This window comes from Silene latifolia, chromosome 2 (assembly GCF_048544455.1).
Source record: "Silene latifolia isolate original U9 population chromosome 2, ASM4854445v1, whole genome shotgun sequence".
In the NCBI taxonomy this organism is placed as follows: domain Eukaryota; kingdom Viridiplantae; phylum Streptophyta; class Magnoliopsida; order Caryophyllales; family Caryophyllaceae; genus Silene; species Silene latifolia.
In genome coordinates, this window is record NC_133527.1 from 31,136,564 (window position 1) to 31,149,590 (window position 13,027).

The window sequence follows — 13,027 nt, forward strand, 5'->3', positions numbered from 1 at the left end:
ATGCAAGGCTAAGAGTAGGGTTTAATCATTGTGTTTCTATTTAAAATAAACAACACAATATAAACCCCATTCCCCTACATATTTCGGTAAATAGATAAAATGGAAAGTCCATTTTATTGTGTCATTTGTAAATTTTGTCATGTGTCACACGTTACATGACATGTTACACTATAATGTATTTTTTAACATATTAAAAATCAACATATTAATAAAATATGTCACATACAAAATTTAACTAGTAATTCTTGATTACTTGTACCAAAATGGTTTATCAAATTATAAATTACAATGTCTTGTATTTATAATAAATTATTCATTCAGTTTCAATTGTTTCGTAAACAATAATTTAATCTAAGTAATAAAACAATTCGATTACTTAGATCGTATCTAATTTAATCGAATTACAATAAGACACGTTTACTTTACTCACAAAATCATCCGTCAATTTTAAGCAATTTAATTAACTCGTATCGGCATACGATTAATTAAGTAATCAATTAAGAGTATTTTCCTATAGGTATGACCTAACGGGATCAACTGATCACCATCGTCGCACGACAGTAATGTCAAACTCTAGTCAGCCAATCATTACCGATATGTGTGGACCAGTTGACTGAAAAATATTACTTCCCACATGTATTCTTAATTTACTCGTATCGCATTATTGTCGGAGGACACTTATTCCAACAGTTCCGGCTTCACAGCCAGAACTCAACTCAGGAAAAGACGCATCGTCTGTTGCGCCTCTTCCAAAGGACGCACCTCAGCTGCGTCTTTTCCAGGTTGAGTTCTGTCTCTGAACTACCGTTCTTGTTTTGACCTAGTTTATAGTTTACGTATTAATTAACTATTACTCGTATTATCACCTAATAATCTATTCGTTAATTTGTTTTCCCTTTCTTTTCTCAAACCATCCGTTTAAGTGTATTTTCGACGTACATCATTTAACGCGTTATAATTTTTGTAATTTTCTTTATTGTATTTTTATTGTATTTCTTTATCATATTGCTTGTATGCTCTCACATGTAATCAACATCTAAATCCTACTTCGACCCAATTGTATGATTAAATTACGTGTTAACCAACTTAGTCCAAATTCACATGTTAGGATTAAAACATTGGATGTTGCATTGTATGCATATAACCTTCAACATATCGAGTATAGATAATTTCCCTAATCATTAGTAGAGGCCGCTATAGAGGCGGGCGGGATTAGGTGTTCGATCAAAAGAACTTCTTAATACGTACCCTCACCCCTTACTCCAGATCTCTGTGAACATCCGTGTTCATTGGCATCTACGAGAGTCATTCTAGACATAGAATGCTAAGGGTAATGAGTTCTTGGTGTTCATGTCACTACTTTGTGTCTTGACATGGCACGAGGTATTCGAACGGTTTCCAATTTTCTACAATAAACTAGTGGCGACTCCATAAATGCAAAAGCTTGCTCGCTTTTTTCTCCTGAGCGACCCCCGTGGGCCCGCGTCAACAAAGTTTCTCACCACACATTTTATAATCAAAATTGAGCTCACAAATTGACCACCACGCCTTTTGTTCTAGCTCTACAGGAAAATGACAAGACTTTTCATAAACTAAACGATACGGCGATGCACCAATTGGTGTCTTAAATGCAGTTCTATACACCTATAAAGTATGATCTAGTTTCATACACCAGTCTTTTCGTGATTTTGAAACAACTTTACCTACAATTTCATTAAGTTCCCAATTGGAAACTTCTACCTGACCACTAGTTTGAGGTTGGTCCCCAAACCTCTACGATGTTCCACACCATATTTGGACCGAACTGCAGTAAGTTATTTTTCTTTAAAATGCATACCTCCATCGCCGATGACAACTTGAGGGACCTGGAAGCGAGGGAAAATCTTTACATAATAGTGGCCCGAAGCAACAACCTCTACCCATTTGGACACGTAGTCAACAGCTACCAGAATATACATGTTGCCTTTGCTAGATGGGAATGGTCCTTGGTAGTCGATCTCCCAGACATAAAAAACTCCAACCTTTAAAATGCCAACCTGAGGCATCTCTTGTCTCCTGGAAATATTTCCCGTCTGCTGACACGCATCACAAGCTACAACAAAATCTTTAGTGTCTTTAAAGATGGATGGCCAATAAAAATAAGACTGAAGTACCATAGCCACGGTCCTAAAGGGACTGTGTTGACCACCATAGAAGGAAAAAGGGCATGCTTCTAGGATATCTTAAGTCTCCCACTGCGGTATACACTGTCTGTAAAGACCATCAGCACATTCCTTAAACAAACAAGGATCATCCCAGAAGTACTACTTCACGTCATGAAAGAACCGCTTCCTCTGATGATATGACAAGTCATGAGGTAATAAATCACCTACAATAAAATTAGCATAATCAACATACCAAGGAGTTTCAGCATTAAAAATAGCCAACAAATTATCATCAGGAAAAGAGTCAGCAATAGGTAAAGAATCTCCCCTTTCTTGCAATGGCAGGCGTGATAAATGAGCAGCTACCACATTCTCAATGCCTTTTTTTGTCTTTAATCTCCAAATCAAACTCTTGAAGAAGGAGTATCCATCACAATAGTCTTGGCTTGGCTTCTTTCTTATCAAATAGGCAACTCAGCATTACAGTCAGAAAATACAGTAACTTTCGAACCTAATAAGTAACACCTGAGTTTCTCCAACACATATACCACAACTAACAGCTTCTTCTCTGTTGTTGCATATTTCACCTGAGCCTCATCCAGAATTTGGCTCGCATAGTAAATAGCACTCAAAGCTTTGTCTTTCCGTTGGCCTAGCACCGCGCCAATGGCATAGTCACTTGCATCGTACATAATCTCAAAGGGCAGCTCCCAGTCTGGAGGCTGAATGATCGGTGCTGAAATCAAGGCCTGCTTCAACCTGTTAAAAGCAGAAAGAAATTCATCAGTGAAACTAAATGGAGCATCCTTAAGTAGCAATTGTGTAAGTGTTTTATCATTTTTAGAAAAGTCCTTAATGAATCGGCGGTAAAAACCAGCATGACTAAGGAAACTCCTAACTCCCTTAACATTAACGGGAGGAGGTAATTGCTCAATCACTTGCACCTTTGCTTTATAAACATGAATACCCTTATCAGACACTAAGTGCCCAAGGACGATGCTTTATTGACCATAAAATTGTGCAAATGGTAAGTATTTGCCAAAAGTTCTAAGATAAATACGGCAAATAGAATATCGGGTGCTAAGGACGGGAAAGCACTAGGCAGTTATACTCTAGGCCGTAAGAGTTGCTCCGATGCTTTCAAGGAATTGGTAAGTATTGTATTTGATATTTTTCACAAATTGGTTACAAGTATTGATTGTCGGATATAATCAATTTACATTTTTATGTTACTTTTAGGGTGAGTCGACCACACCATACAAGCTGTTTACAAAGACCAAGAAAAACAAGAAGGGGGAGTGGGCTAGTCCTCGAGCTGTTATGACCGACGCAAGTTAATATTTATTGTATTTCTCTAATTCATAATGTTAATTTTATTATATTTTCCTCATTTTTAAATACAACATCATTTTTTTCTTATTTGTTTATCTTTTAGGCCGTTTATCAAGAGGAAATGAGTCGACCAACGCCCCCCGGAGAGGCTCCAGATGAGTACCGTTCGTTCTACACCGATGTCGATGGTTTTAACAATCGTGGAAGATTTTTCGGGAACGGTGATGTAGCGGCCGAAATGTGGGATGAAAGTCCGTCTAACAAAGGTACTCGTCGATCATTCTCTTACACTCCTACCCAGCTTACTCAATTTGCCAGCCAAATAAACAATGAGCGAGTCGTACGACAAAGTCTTGAGGAAGAAATGTGCGCCACTCAAGAAATAGTCCGTCTCCAAGCTGAGCAAATGGCATAAATGAAACAAGCTTTGGCTGAGATGCGCGCATCTCAACCCCCTCCCTTGTGCTTAGGTTTCGCCCACCCTTTCCGTAGAGATCATAATGCGGATAATGGGCATGGCTTTGCTAGTGACTATATTGAGCCTCTAGGTAATTATTAGTATAGCCGTCTATATTCTTATGTTAGTAGTTTAGTTAAGGCTACCTTGGGACACTTATGATTATGGATTAGTTGTTTAGTTGGAATGTAAAAGACATTATTTTATGAGACATGTAAAAATTTGACCTTTAGTTTTTATGTAACAACTTCGTTCTTCCAATCGTGTTTGGTTTTCTATCGATTGTTTCGTTGTCTACTTTTGATTCCCGCCCATGCGGTCGACATGATAATGGATTCCCGCTTGGCGGTCGACGGTTGTATTTGGTTTATGCAGGTTTAGTGAGTAAAAACAATGCCCAGAAATGTCCTGACGGAAATTCCGTCAGGATAGTCAACAAAATGTTGACCATAGTGACGGAAAAACCGCCAGTAATAGAAGAATACTGACGGAAAATCTGTCACATAATTCAACATTATGTTGGCCTTCCTGGCGGAAATTCCGTCAGGTATACCATATTCCTGACGGTGTTTCCGCCACTAAAGTCAACAAAATCTTGACTTTTGTGACGGATTTTTCATCAGTATTACTCGATTACTGACGGTTTTTTCGTCAGTAGTGTCAAACTTGCTATGTCACCCTAAATGCTCCCTTATGACGGAATAACCATCACAAATTCCCATACTGACGGTTTTTCCATCAGAAATTGATTTTCTGTGACCATTTGTAGTAACGCTTTATTTGTGACGGAAAATTCGTCAGGAATGCCTATTCCTGACGGAAAATAGGCATTTCTGACGGATTTTTTCCGTCACTTTCCCGTGTTTTTTTTGTAGTGTGCATTTCTCGGAATTCAGCACTAAATTAACTTCAATACATCGCTGTAAAACTTTCTCAAGGTTAGACATACAATAATCAAAATGATTACCATATACGTTGAGATCGTACATAAATACCTCCCGAATAGACTCTATAAACACAGAAAATATCCCCATCATACACCTCTGAAAGGTAGCTGGGGCATGAAACAATCCAAATGACATTCCACGATAAGCAAAAACACCATGCGGGCAAGTAAAAGTAATCTTCTCCTGATCGTCAGGATGGATTAGGATCTGAAAGAAACCTTAATATCCATCTAAATTACAGAAAAATTTATGTCAGGCTAATCTTTCTACCATTTGATCAATAAAAGGAAGAGGGAAGTGATCTTTCTTGGGGGTGGCATATAATTGAATATAGTCAATGCACATCCGCCAACCAGTTACTACTATAGTTGTTATTAATTCATTTTTCTCATTTTTACCACCATAGTCCCTCTTTTCTTTGGGACTACCTGAACTGGACTTACCCACTTGGAGTTTCCAACGGTGTATATAATACATGCATTAAGTAGTTTCGTCACCTCTGCCATAACAACTTCCTACATCTTCGGATTCAACTTTTGCTGACCCTGCCGGCAAGGTTTATGTCCTTCCTCTAGCTCAATTTTGTGCATACAAATGTGAGGACTCATGTCCTTAAGTTCATCTAAACTGTATCCTAAAGCCTTCCTGTTTTTCTTAAGAATGACAATTAGAGCATAAAGTTGGTTATCATCAAGTTTAGCATTAACAATAACACGATATTGCTCAGAATCGTCTAAGAACACATATTTCAGATGAGAAGAGAGAGGTTTACGCTCTGGTATCTTTACCTCAGCAGCATAAGACGTTTCCATAATGGCGTTTACCGTCTCACATTTATCAATAGTGAACTCCTTACCTTTTAGAGCATCTTTCATCGTCCTGTAGTCAACTTGTTCTTCTTTTGCAAAATCATCAGCGGCTATTAAAGCTTCTAACGGGTCCCATAGAAGGGATCCCGTCCAATAATCAAATATAGATTCATCTAAAATGTATAAATCATAACATGTATCCTCTAACATAGGCTAAGCCAGCGTGCTAGCCAAATTAAAAGTAACCTTATCATCCCCTACCTCGAGAGTCAAACGTCCCTGTTTGACATCAATAATGGCTTCTGCAGTATGCAAAAATGGCCTACCCAAGATTATAGAATCTGAGTATCCTCAGCTATATCTAAGACAATGAAATCAACAGGTATAAAAAATTTACTTATCTTAATAGGAACATCCTCTAATAAACCTAGAGGTCGCTTAACTGTCCGGTAAGCCATTTGTAGGGTGACATTGGTAACTTTAAGATGCCCCATATTTAGTTTTGCGTAAACCGAATAGGACATGACACTGACACTGGCACCCAAATCACATAAAGTTTTATCTATTACATGGGTGCCTATTGTACAAGAAATTGAAAAACTACCAGGATCCTTCAATTTCGGTGGAGACTTGATTTGCAGAAGTGCACTACATTCTTCTATAAAAGTAATGGTTTCTACTATGTTAAAGCTCCTCTTACAGGTCAAGATATCTTTCATAATTTTAGCATAAGAGGGTACTTGGGTAATTAGCTCGGTAAAAGGAACAGTTACCTGAAGATTTTTTACGACCTCGAGGAATTTACCGAATTGTTACTCGACATTTGTGTTCTTTAGGCGCCCAGGAAAAGGAACCTTGATAACGATTGGATGGTCAGCAACTTTACTCTTTCCTTTATCATAAATATACAACTTAACAATATCAGGAGACGTCTCATAAGTAACCGGTGACGGATCAACAACCGTCTGGTTAAATAGTGAATCGACCAATTGAACCAGTAAATAGACTAACATTAACAGTCGATCGACCAACTTTTTCTATCGATCGACTTTGTTCAGTCTTGTTGTTGTCCTTTTCTGTGGTTTTAGTCGATCAACTATCAATTTCAGTCGATCAACTTTTTTCAAATGTTACAACAGCTTCGCCAGCTGCTTTTCCTTCCGCATCCACATCTAGCTCCTCAATTATGACCACTTCAACATTCTCAGGCATCACGGGTCCATCAAAAGTAAGACCGCTTCAAAGATGAATCATATTAGCCGTGTCATGTGGCTTCTCAGGCTGAGACGACAACGTACCTAGTTCTGTATTTAAAGTGGATAGTTGGCCAATTTGATTGTCCAACATCTTGTTATGCGCTATTAACTGAGTGATAAGTGCCTATTTCTTCTGTTTGGCTGCCATATGTTAACCTCCTTGATTGTGTAATACTACGGTTTTATGAGTCTCTGGGTACTTTACCGAGTGGGGCTTACTCTGTCGAGTAATTATGTTTGGAATACGAAACAGTAGTCAGCCTGTAAGGTACTCGATCGAGTAGCCTTGGCACTCAATCGAGTAAGTGGCACTCGATCGAGTATGAGACTTACTCGATCGAGTAAGTCGGTTATCGGGCAATATTTGACGGGTTTTGTTAATAATGCGGATTAATATATATATATATATATACATATATAGAGATAGGTTCAGGTAAGTCCACAAATTTGGTTGAGTCCCTAAGTCCCATTCTTAGCCAATCATTTCTTAGTGTAACTTTATTATTTTATGAGTGTAACTTTAGTCATTTATTGATTCATGAGTGGATTTTTTGTCTTTAAGGTCATTTTATATATGAAAATTTGAATTTATAAATTGGAATTTATGTAATTTTAACAAAAGTATATGTAACTTTATTTTTTTACGAGTGTAACTTTAGTCGTTTTAGTTGTAACTTTAGTCATTTTAGATGTAACTTTAGTTGTATGGTGGTTTCTATTCTTTTAGAGGTGTAATTTTACCCCTTTTAAGTGTAACTTTAGTCATTGGAGTCGTAACTTTAGTCATAATAGTGAATTGTATGTGAAAATTTGAATTAATATATTTTGTTATTGTAACTTTAGTCCTTTCAAGTGTAACTTTTGTCCTTCAAGAGTGTAACTTTAATCAATAAAGGTGTAATTTTATTGACTAACGAGTGTAACTCTAGTCCTTGAATTTGTAACTTTAGTCCAGGAAAATGTAACTTTATACTAATAACTCTTCTTTCTCAGCCCACCACCATCACCATCCTAGGACCTCCTAACCCAACCACCACAAAGACGACCACCACGGTCCCACCACCACCTTCCAACCACGAACTGGAAAAAAAAAAACCACGAATCTGAAACAAAAAAAAAAAGAAAAAAAGGAAAAAGAGGAGAGGAGACGGCCACCACCATCCCCCATGACCCCGACACCATAACTATAACAACCGCCACCACCATCCCCCATCCCCGCGTCACCAGTAACAAAAAAAAACACCACATAACCACCACGGCACCACCATAAAAAAAAAATCAAAAACTGAAAAAAAAAAGGTAACAACTCACCCATAAACAACCAACGACCAACATGACTTCAAATTTCCAGATCTGAAAAAAAAAGGGAGAAGAGGAGGGGGACGGCGGCAGCAAAATGGATGTCGGCGTGGTGGTGTGTGGTGGGTGAAGGGGAAAACGATGGAGAAGGAGAAAGATGGAGGAGGGAAAAGCATGGTGGTGTGGTTGGTGAGGCGGCGACGGCGAGTGGAGGGCGGCGGCGGGGAGAGATTGAGAGAGAAGTTGAGAGAGAATGAAGAGAGAGAGAGGGGGTGGAAGGATTTGTGAGAGTGATTAGGGTTTGGGTGGGATTTGGGAGCTTTTAATCTCAGCCTTGCATTTTCTTTTAATCCTCACCACTCATCTCTTAAATCTAAAGGCATAGATTAGGACTTATGGACTCAACCAAAATATGTGGACTTTCATGATCCTAAACACTTTTCACAAACCTAATTCACCAAAAGAGAGATTGCAAACTATGTTGTTCGATTCATTCACATTATTGGCAAATCCCGGAGCGAGAGAAGTCGGATTTCGTTGTTCTTTATATCATTGTGATCCTTGCATCAAGGGTAAGTACTACGTACCGTTTTTATAGTATTTGGTTGACTTTGGTTAAACCCTAATTTGGGGATTGGGGGTTTTTATGATTATATTGTGTGGTAGTGATTGTATGATTATGTGTATAGGAGGAGGGTTCGTAGAAGAGAGATTTTGAGACAGCTGCTAGATCGTCTGCTTTTGTGTTTGCATTCCAGGTAGGGTTTTCCCTACTCAGTATTAATAACATGATGTGGTTGGTGATTTAGTGATGATTGTTGTTACAGTATAATGTTGGTATTATGACGGTTGTTGAATATTATCATTGTTGTTGTTGTTGGTTTTGTTGTATCTGTCTGTGATCTTCGGGGTGCGTCCCTGGCTCAGTGGAGTCACTTGCGGGAGTGGCTTCACGCCCTTGATTCGCCTTTTGTGGAACCCGCCACAGAAGGGATGTGCACATTAATGAACACGGGTTCATCGCTCGATGGAGATGAGCGGGGATTAGGTCGGAACGGCTGCTGTCCCCCACTGGCGGTGTGGAGTACCTGTTGCAATGGGTAATCTGGCAGGACTACTCACTTTAATGTGTAGTCATTGATATGGAGATTGATTGTGGAGTTTGGGATTGATGTGACTATTGAGCTGTTTGATATTTATCTTTTTGTTTTGTAAAACTGTGGTGATCCATTCGGGGATGGTGAGCATTTGTTGAGCAAGTTTGATTTGAGGCATTTGGGCTAGCTGGGATGAGTCACCACGAGCAGTTTAGAGTCTTCCGCTGTCATACATTAGTTGTTTGAGACATTTGGTTTTAAGAACATGTATCGTACTTTTAACAGTTTTGGATTTGGATATGTAATCACTTTAAACGTTATTGCTATTTAAATAATGTTTCTTTATTGTCATTTGATTATCATTGCCTCAGAAAACCGAGATGGTGACGTCCCTATACCTCAGTGGTCCTGGTAAGGCACTTGGAGTATCGGGGAGTCACAAAGTGGTATAAGAGCGACGATCCTGAAACCTGTAGCTAATGAATCTAATGAACATAGGGAGTCAAATTAAAATGAACATGGGGTAGAAGTTGTAGGAGCTAATGCAAAGGCTTGGGAGACGTCCTAAAGTCGCAAACTCGCCCTGAAATTTTGAACCGGTCACATGGGGTACGTGTCGGGATCGTATGTGTTGTCTTCTGATTTTGTATGTATATAGTAGCATGTGGTGTGAATTGATGCATGTTGAATGTGGAGGATTGGAGGTATGGAGTAGAAGTTGAAAGATATGTGATTTATAAGTTGAATTGGATGAAAAGCATGTTGTTTGTTTATGATGTGGCATATTGATTATATGAAGTAGATCGTTTTGTTGATTATATAAAGAGTTGCGTATATATGCATGCGTAGTTGTTTTTATTTTATTGAAATTATAGAAGTTGTATATAATGTTCGGAAAGTAAGATGAACATCCGGGTAGTGTATATGTGTCTGCATGACTCGATCGAGTAGGGGGCACTCGATCGAGTAGGTGAGGTGCTCGATCGAGTGGATCTGACTCAATTGAGTAGTGAGTTTAGTGTTTTTCAGGGCAGAATCGTGTTTTTGGGTACTCGATCGAGTACATAGGGGCACTCGATCGACTTGGGTCCGCTCAATCGAGTGGCTTGTCAGCTCGGTCGAGTATGTTTTTGAGTAGAGGTCTGATCAGATTCTCGAGTCGAGGCACTCGATCGAGTAGGTTGGGCACTCGATTGAGTGGCCTCAACTCGATCGAGTGGCCTCAACTCGATCGAGTGGGTTCTGTACAGGTCGTATGCGTGTTTGGGTTATAGTATGCGTGTTTATGTCTACCTTTTCTTATATAGTTACAAGATGTCGCCGAAAAGAAACGCCCTGTATACTAGAGCTGAGAGTATGTCAGTTGATGATATAGTAAAGATGTTGGAGCACCATGATGCTCTTGCGGAAGCGTTGAAGAGAGTGGGAAAAGATAAGGAGGTTGATCAATCCAAGATCAGCATCCATATAGTGAGGTTCAACCAGAAAGAGTATAAGGGAACTGGGGAGCCAATTCTTCTGGATAATTGGCACAGGGAGATGGAGAATATCCTGGAGTTGGTGCACTGCCCGGATGAGCTGAAAGTGGAACAAGCTGCGTTTCACTTGAGGGAGGCGGCAGGTGAGTGGTGGGATAAAGTCAAGGTGAGTGCTAAGGAGATATATATGAAGCAGGGACTACCTGCAATACCTTGGGAAGAGTTCAGGAGAGCCATGAGATGCGAGTTTCTGCCGGAACATGTGAGGATTAAGTTGAGAGAGGAGTTCGATAGTTTAAGATGGCATCTGATATGACGGTGGCTGAGTACTACCATATGTTTAATGAGAAGTCCAGATACGCTGAGGATATGGGACTGAGTAGGGAGAACCTAACTTTGAGGTTTGAGAAGGGGTTGACCCCTGTGACAATGGAGAAGCTACCGGTGGGAGTCCTTACAAATGTTAAGGAAGTTTATGAGAGAACTGGGAGGGCTGAGAGATTGGTGGAGATGACCAGGGAGAGGGCGCTGAGAAGGGAATGGCCGAGAGCGGGGGTGGTGGTCAATCCAACTATAAGAAGGGTAACCACACTCAGGCGAGAGCATATTCATCTGGATCGGGGTTTAGTGCTGGGGCTTCCTATGGGCATGGTCGTGGGAGTGGTAGCAGTAGCTGGGGAATGACCTGTTTTAACTGTGGCGGTGTAGGCCACAAGAGACATGAGTGCACCAGTGCGGTAATTGGGGGTTTGCAGAGGCTGGGACACGAGAGCTTTTCACAGGGTCCTGCACAGAGTTATGCGAGCAATAGACCGGCTGGGCCATGGAACAACAGGGGAGGTCAGAGCAACAACGGTGGGGGTAACCGCAATTGCGGTATTTCTTATCGGAAACCAGCTACGAACACCAACAACAACCAGGGGTCGGGTGCTAAGCCGAATACCTCAACTAGTACTGTATAGGGAGGTGGGCAGAAGACCAGTGGAAAGTTGTTTATGATGGAGAAGAAAGCAGCTGAGGACGATGCTCATGTTATCACTAGTACTTTTCTTATTAATGGTGTTTATACCTTTGTTTTGTTTGATTCAGGGGCGTCACAATCGTTTGTATCTTTGAGTCATGTTAAACGTTTGGGCTTAAGAGAGTATGTGTCTGTAAGAGAGGAAGTTTTTATACCTTCGGGTGAGTATGTATCTTGTGGGAGGTTGTATATAGATGTATCCATGATAGTTGGGGAAGTTGACCTACTAGTAGACTTGCTAGCGTTTCCTTTAGACAGTCTTGAGATGATAGTCGGGATGGATTGGTTGGGAAAGTACAAAGCTAAGATAGATTGTCATCAAAAGAAAGTCTCTCTGAGAGGTCCTAAGTGGATTAGTGTGTCTTATCGTGAGCTTGTTGTCAAATAAAAAGTTAAGTTGATTGCAGCTGTGACCTTGAAGTCCTATTTGAGGAAGGGGTGCCCGTTGATCTTGTGACATGTGAGGGATGACAGGATGGAGAGTCCGACAGTTGAGCAGATACCGGTTGTGGGGGAGTTTCCAGATGTCTTTCAGGAGGAGATTTCGGGGTTGCCACCACCGAGGGAGATAGATTTCAGTGTTGAGCTGAAACCGGGGACGGGGCCAATCTCGAAGGCATCGTACCGGATGGGTCCTAAGGAGTTGGAGGAGCTTAGGAAGCAGTTAGATGATCTGATTAAGAGGGGATACATTAGACCTAGTGTATCACCGTGGGGAGCACCAATTCTGTTTGTGAAAAAGAAAGATAGGAGCCTGAGGTTGTGTATAGATTACAGGGAGCTGAACAAAGTGACGGTGAAGAACAAGTATCCTTTGGCGCAACGGTTTTTTCTAAGATTGATTTGAGGTCGGGGTACTATCAGGTGAAGATTAGAGAGTAGGACATACCAAAGACAGCTTTCACGTCGAGGTATGGCCATTATGAGTACTTAGTGATGCCGTTTGGGCTATCTAATGCACCAGCTGTGTTTATGGATTTGATGAACCGAGTCTTTAGTCAGTTTTTAGACAAGTTTGTGGTGATTTTCATAGACGACATCTTAGTCTTTTCTAAGACTAAGGAGGAGCATGAGGAGAATCTGAGGATTGTGTTACAAACCTTGATGGAGCATGAGTTGTATACAAAGTTGTCCAAGTGTGAGTTTTGGTTGGAGAAAGTTACTTTTCTAGGGTATGTGATTTCAAA

At 40.3% G+C, this 13,027-nt stretch overlaps 1 protein-coding gene across 1 annotated transcript; it reads right to left on the reverse strand.

The window, feature by feature from the left end:
* Positions 1 to 2,303: 2,303 nt before the first annotated feature.
* On the reverse strand, positions 2,304 to 5,386 carry LOC141638414 (uncharacterized). The gene is made up of 5 exons (XM_074447826.1): positions 5,309 to 5,386; positions 4,929 to 5,087; positions 2,804 to 2,893; positions 2,670 to 2,731; positions 2,304 to 2,601 (listed from the first exon to the last, which is right to left on the reverse strand). Exons 1-5 carry the CDS (start codon positions 5,384 to 5,386, stop codon positions 2,304 to 2,306), a joined length of 687 nt encoding a protein of 228 aa, XP_074303927.1.
* Between the last annotated feature and the right edge of the window lie 7,641 nt (positions 5,387 to 13,027).

Coding starts and splice junctions, on each gene's coding strand:
- LOC141638414 (XM_074447826.1), bottom strand. CDS start 5,386: ATGGCAGAGGTGACGAAACTACTTAATGCATGTATTATATACACCGTT. Junction 5,088..5,308: donor AGTGGGTAAGTCCAGTTCAG/GTAGTCCCAAAG, acceptor GGTTTCTTTCAG/ATCCTAATCCATCCTGACGA. Junction 2,732..2,803: donor GTGACTATGCCATTGGCGCG/GTGCTAGGCCAA, acceptor GATGAGGCTCAG/GTGAAATATGCAACAACAGA.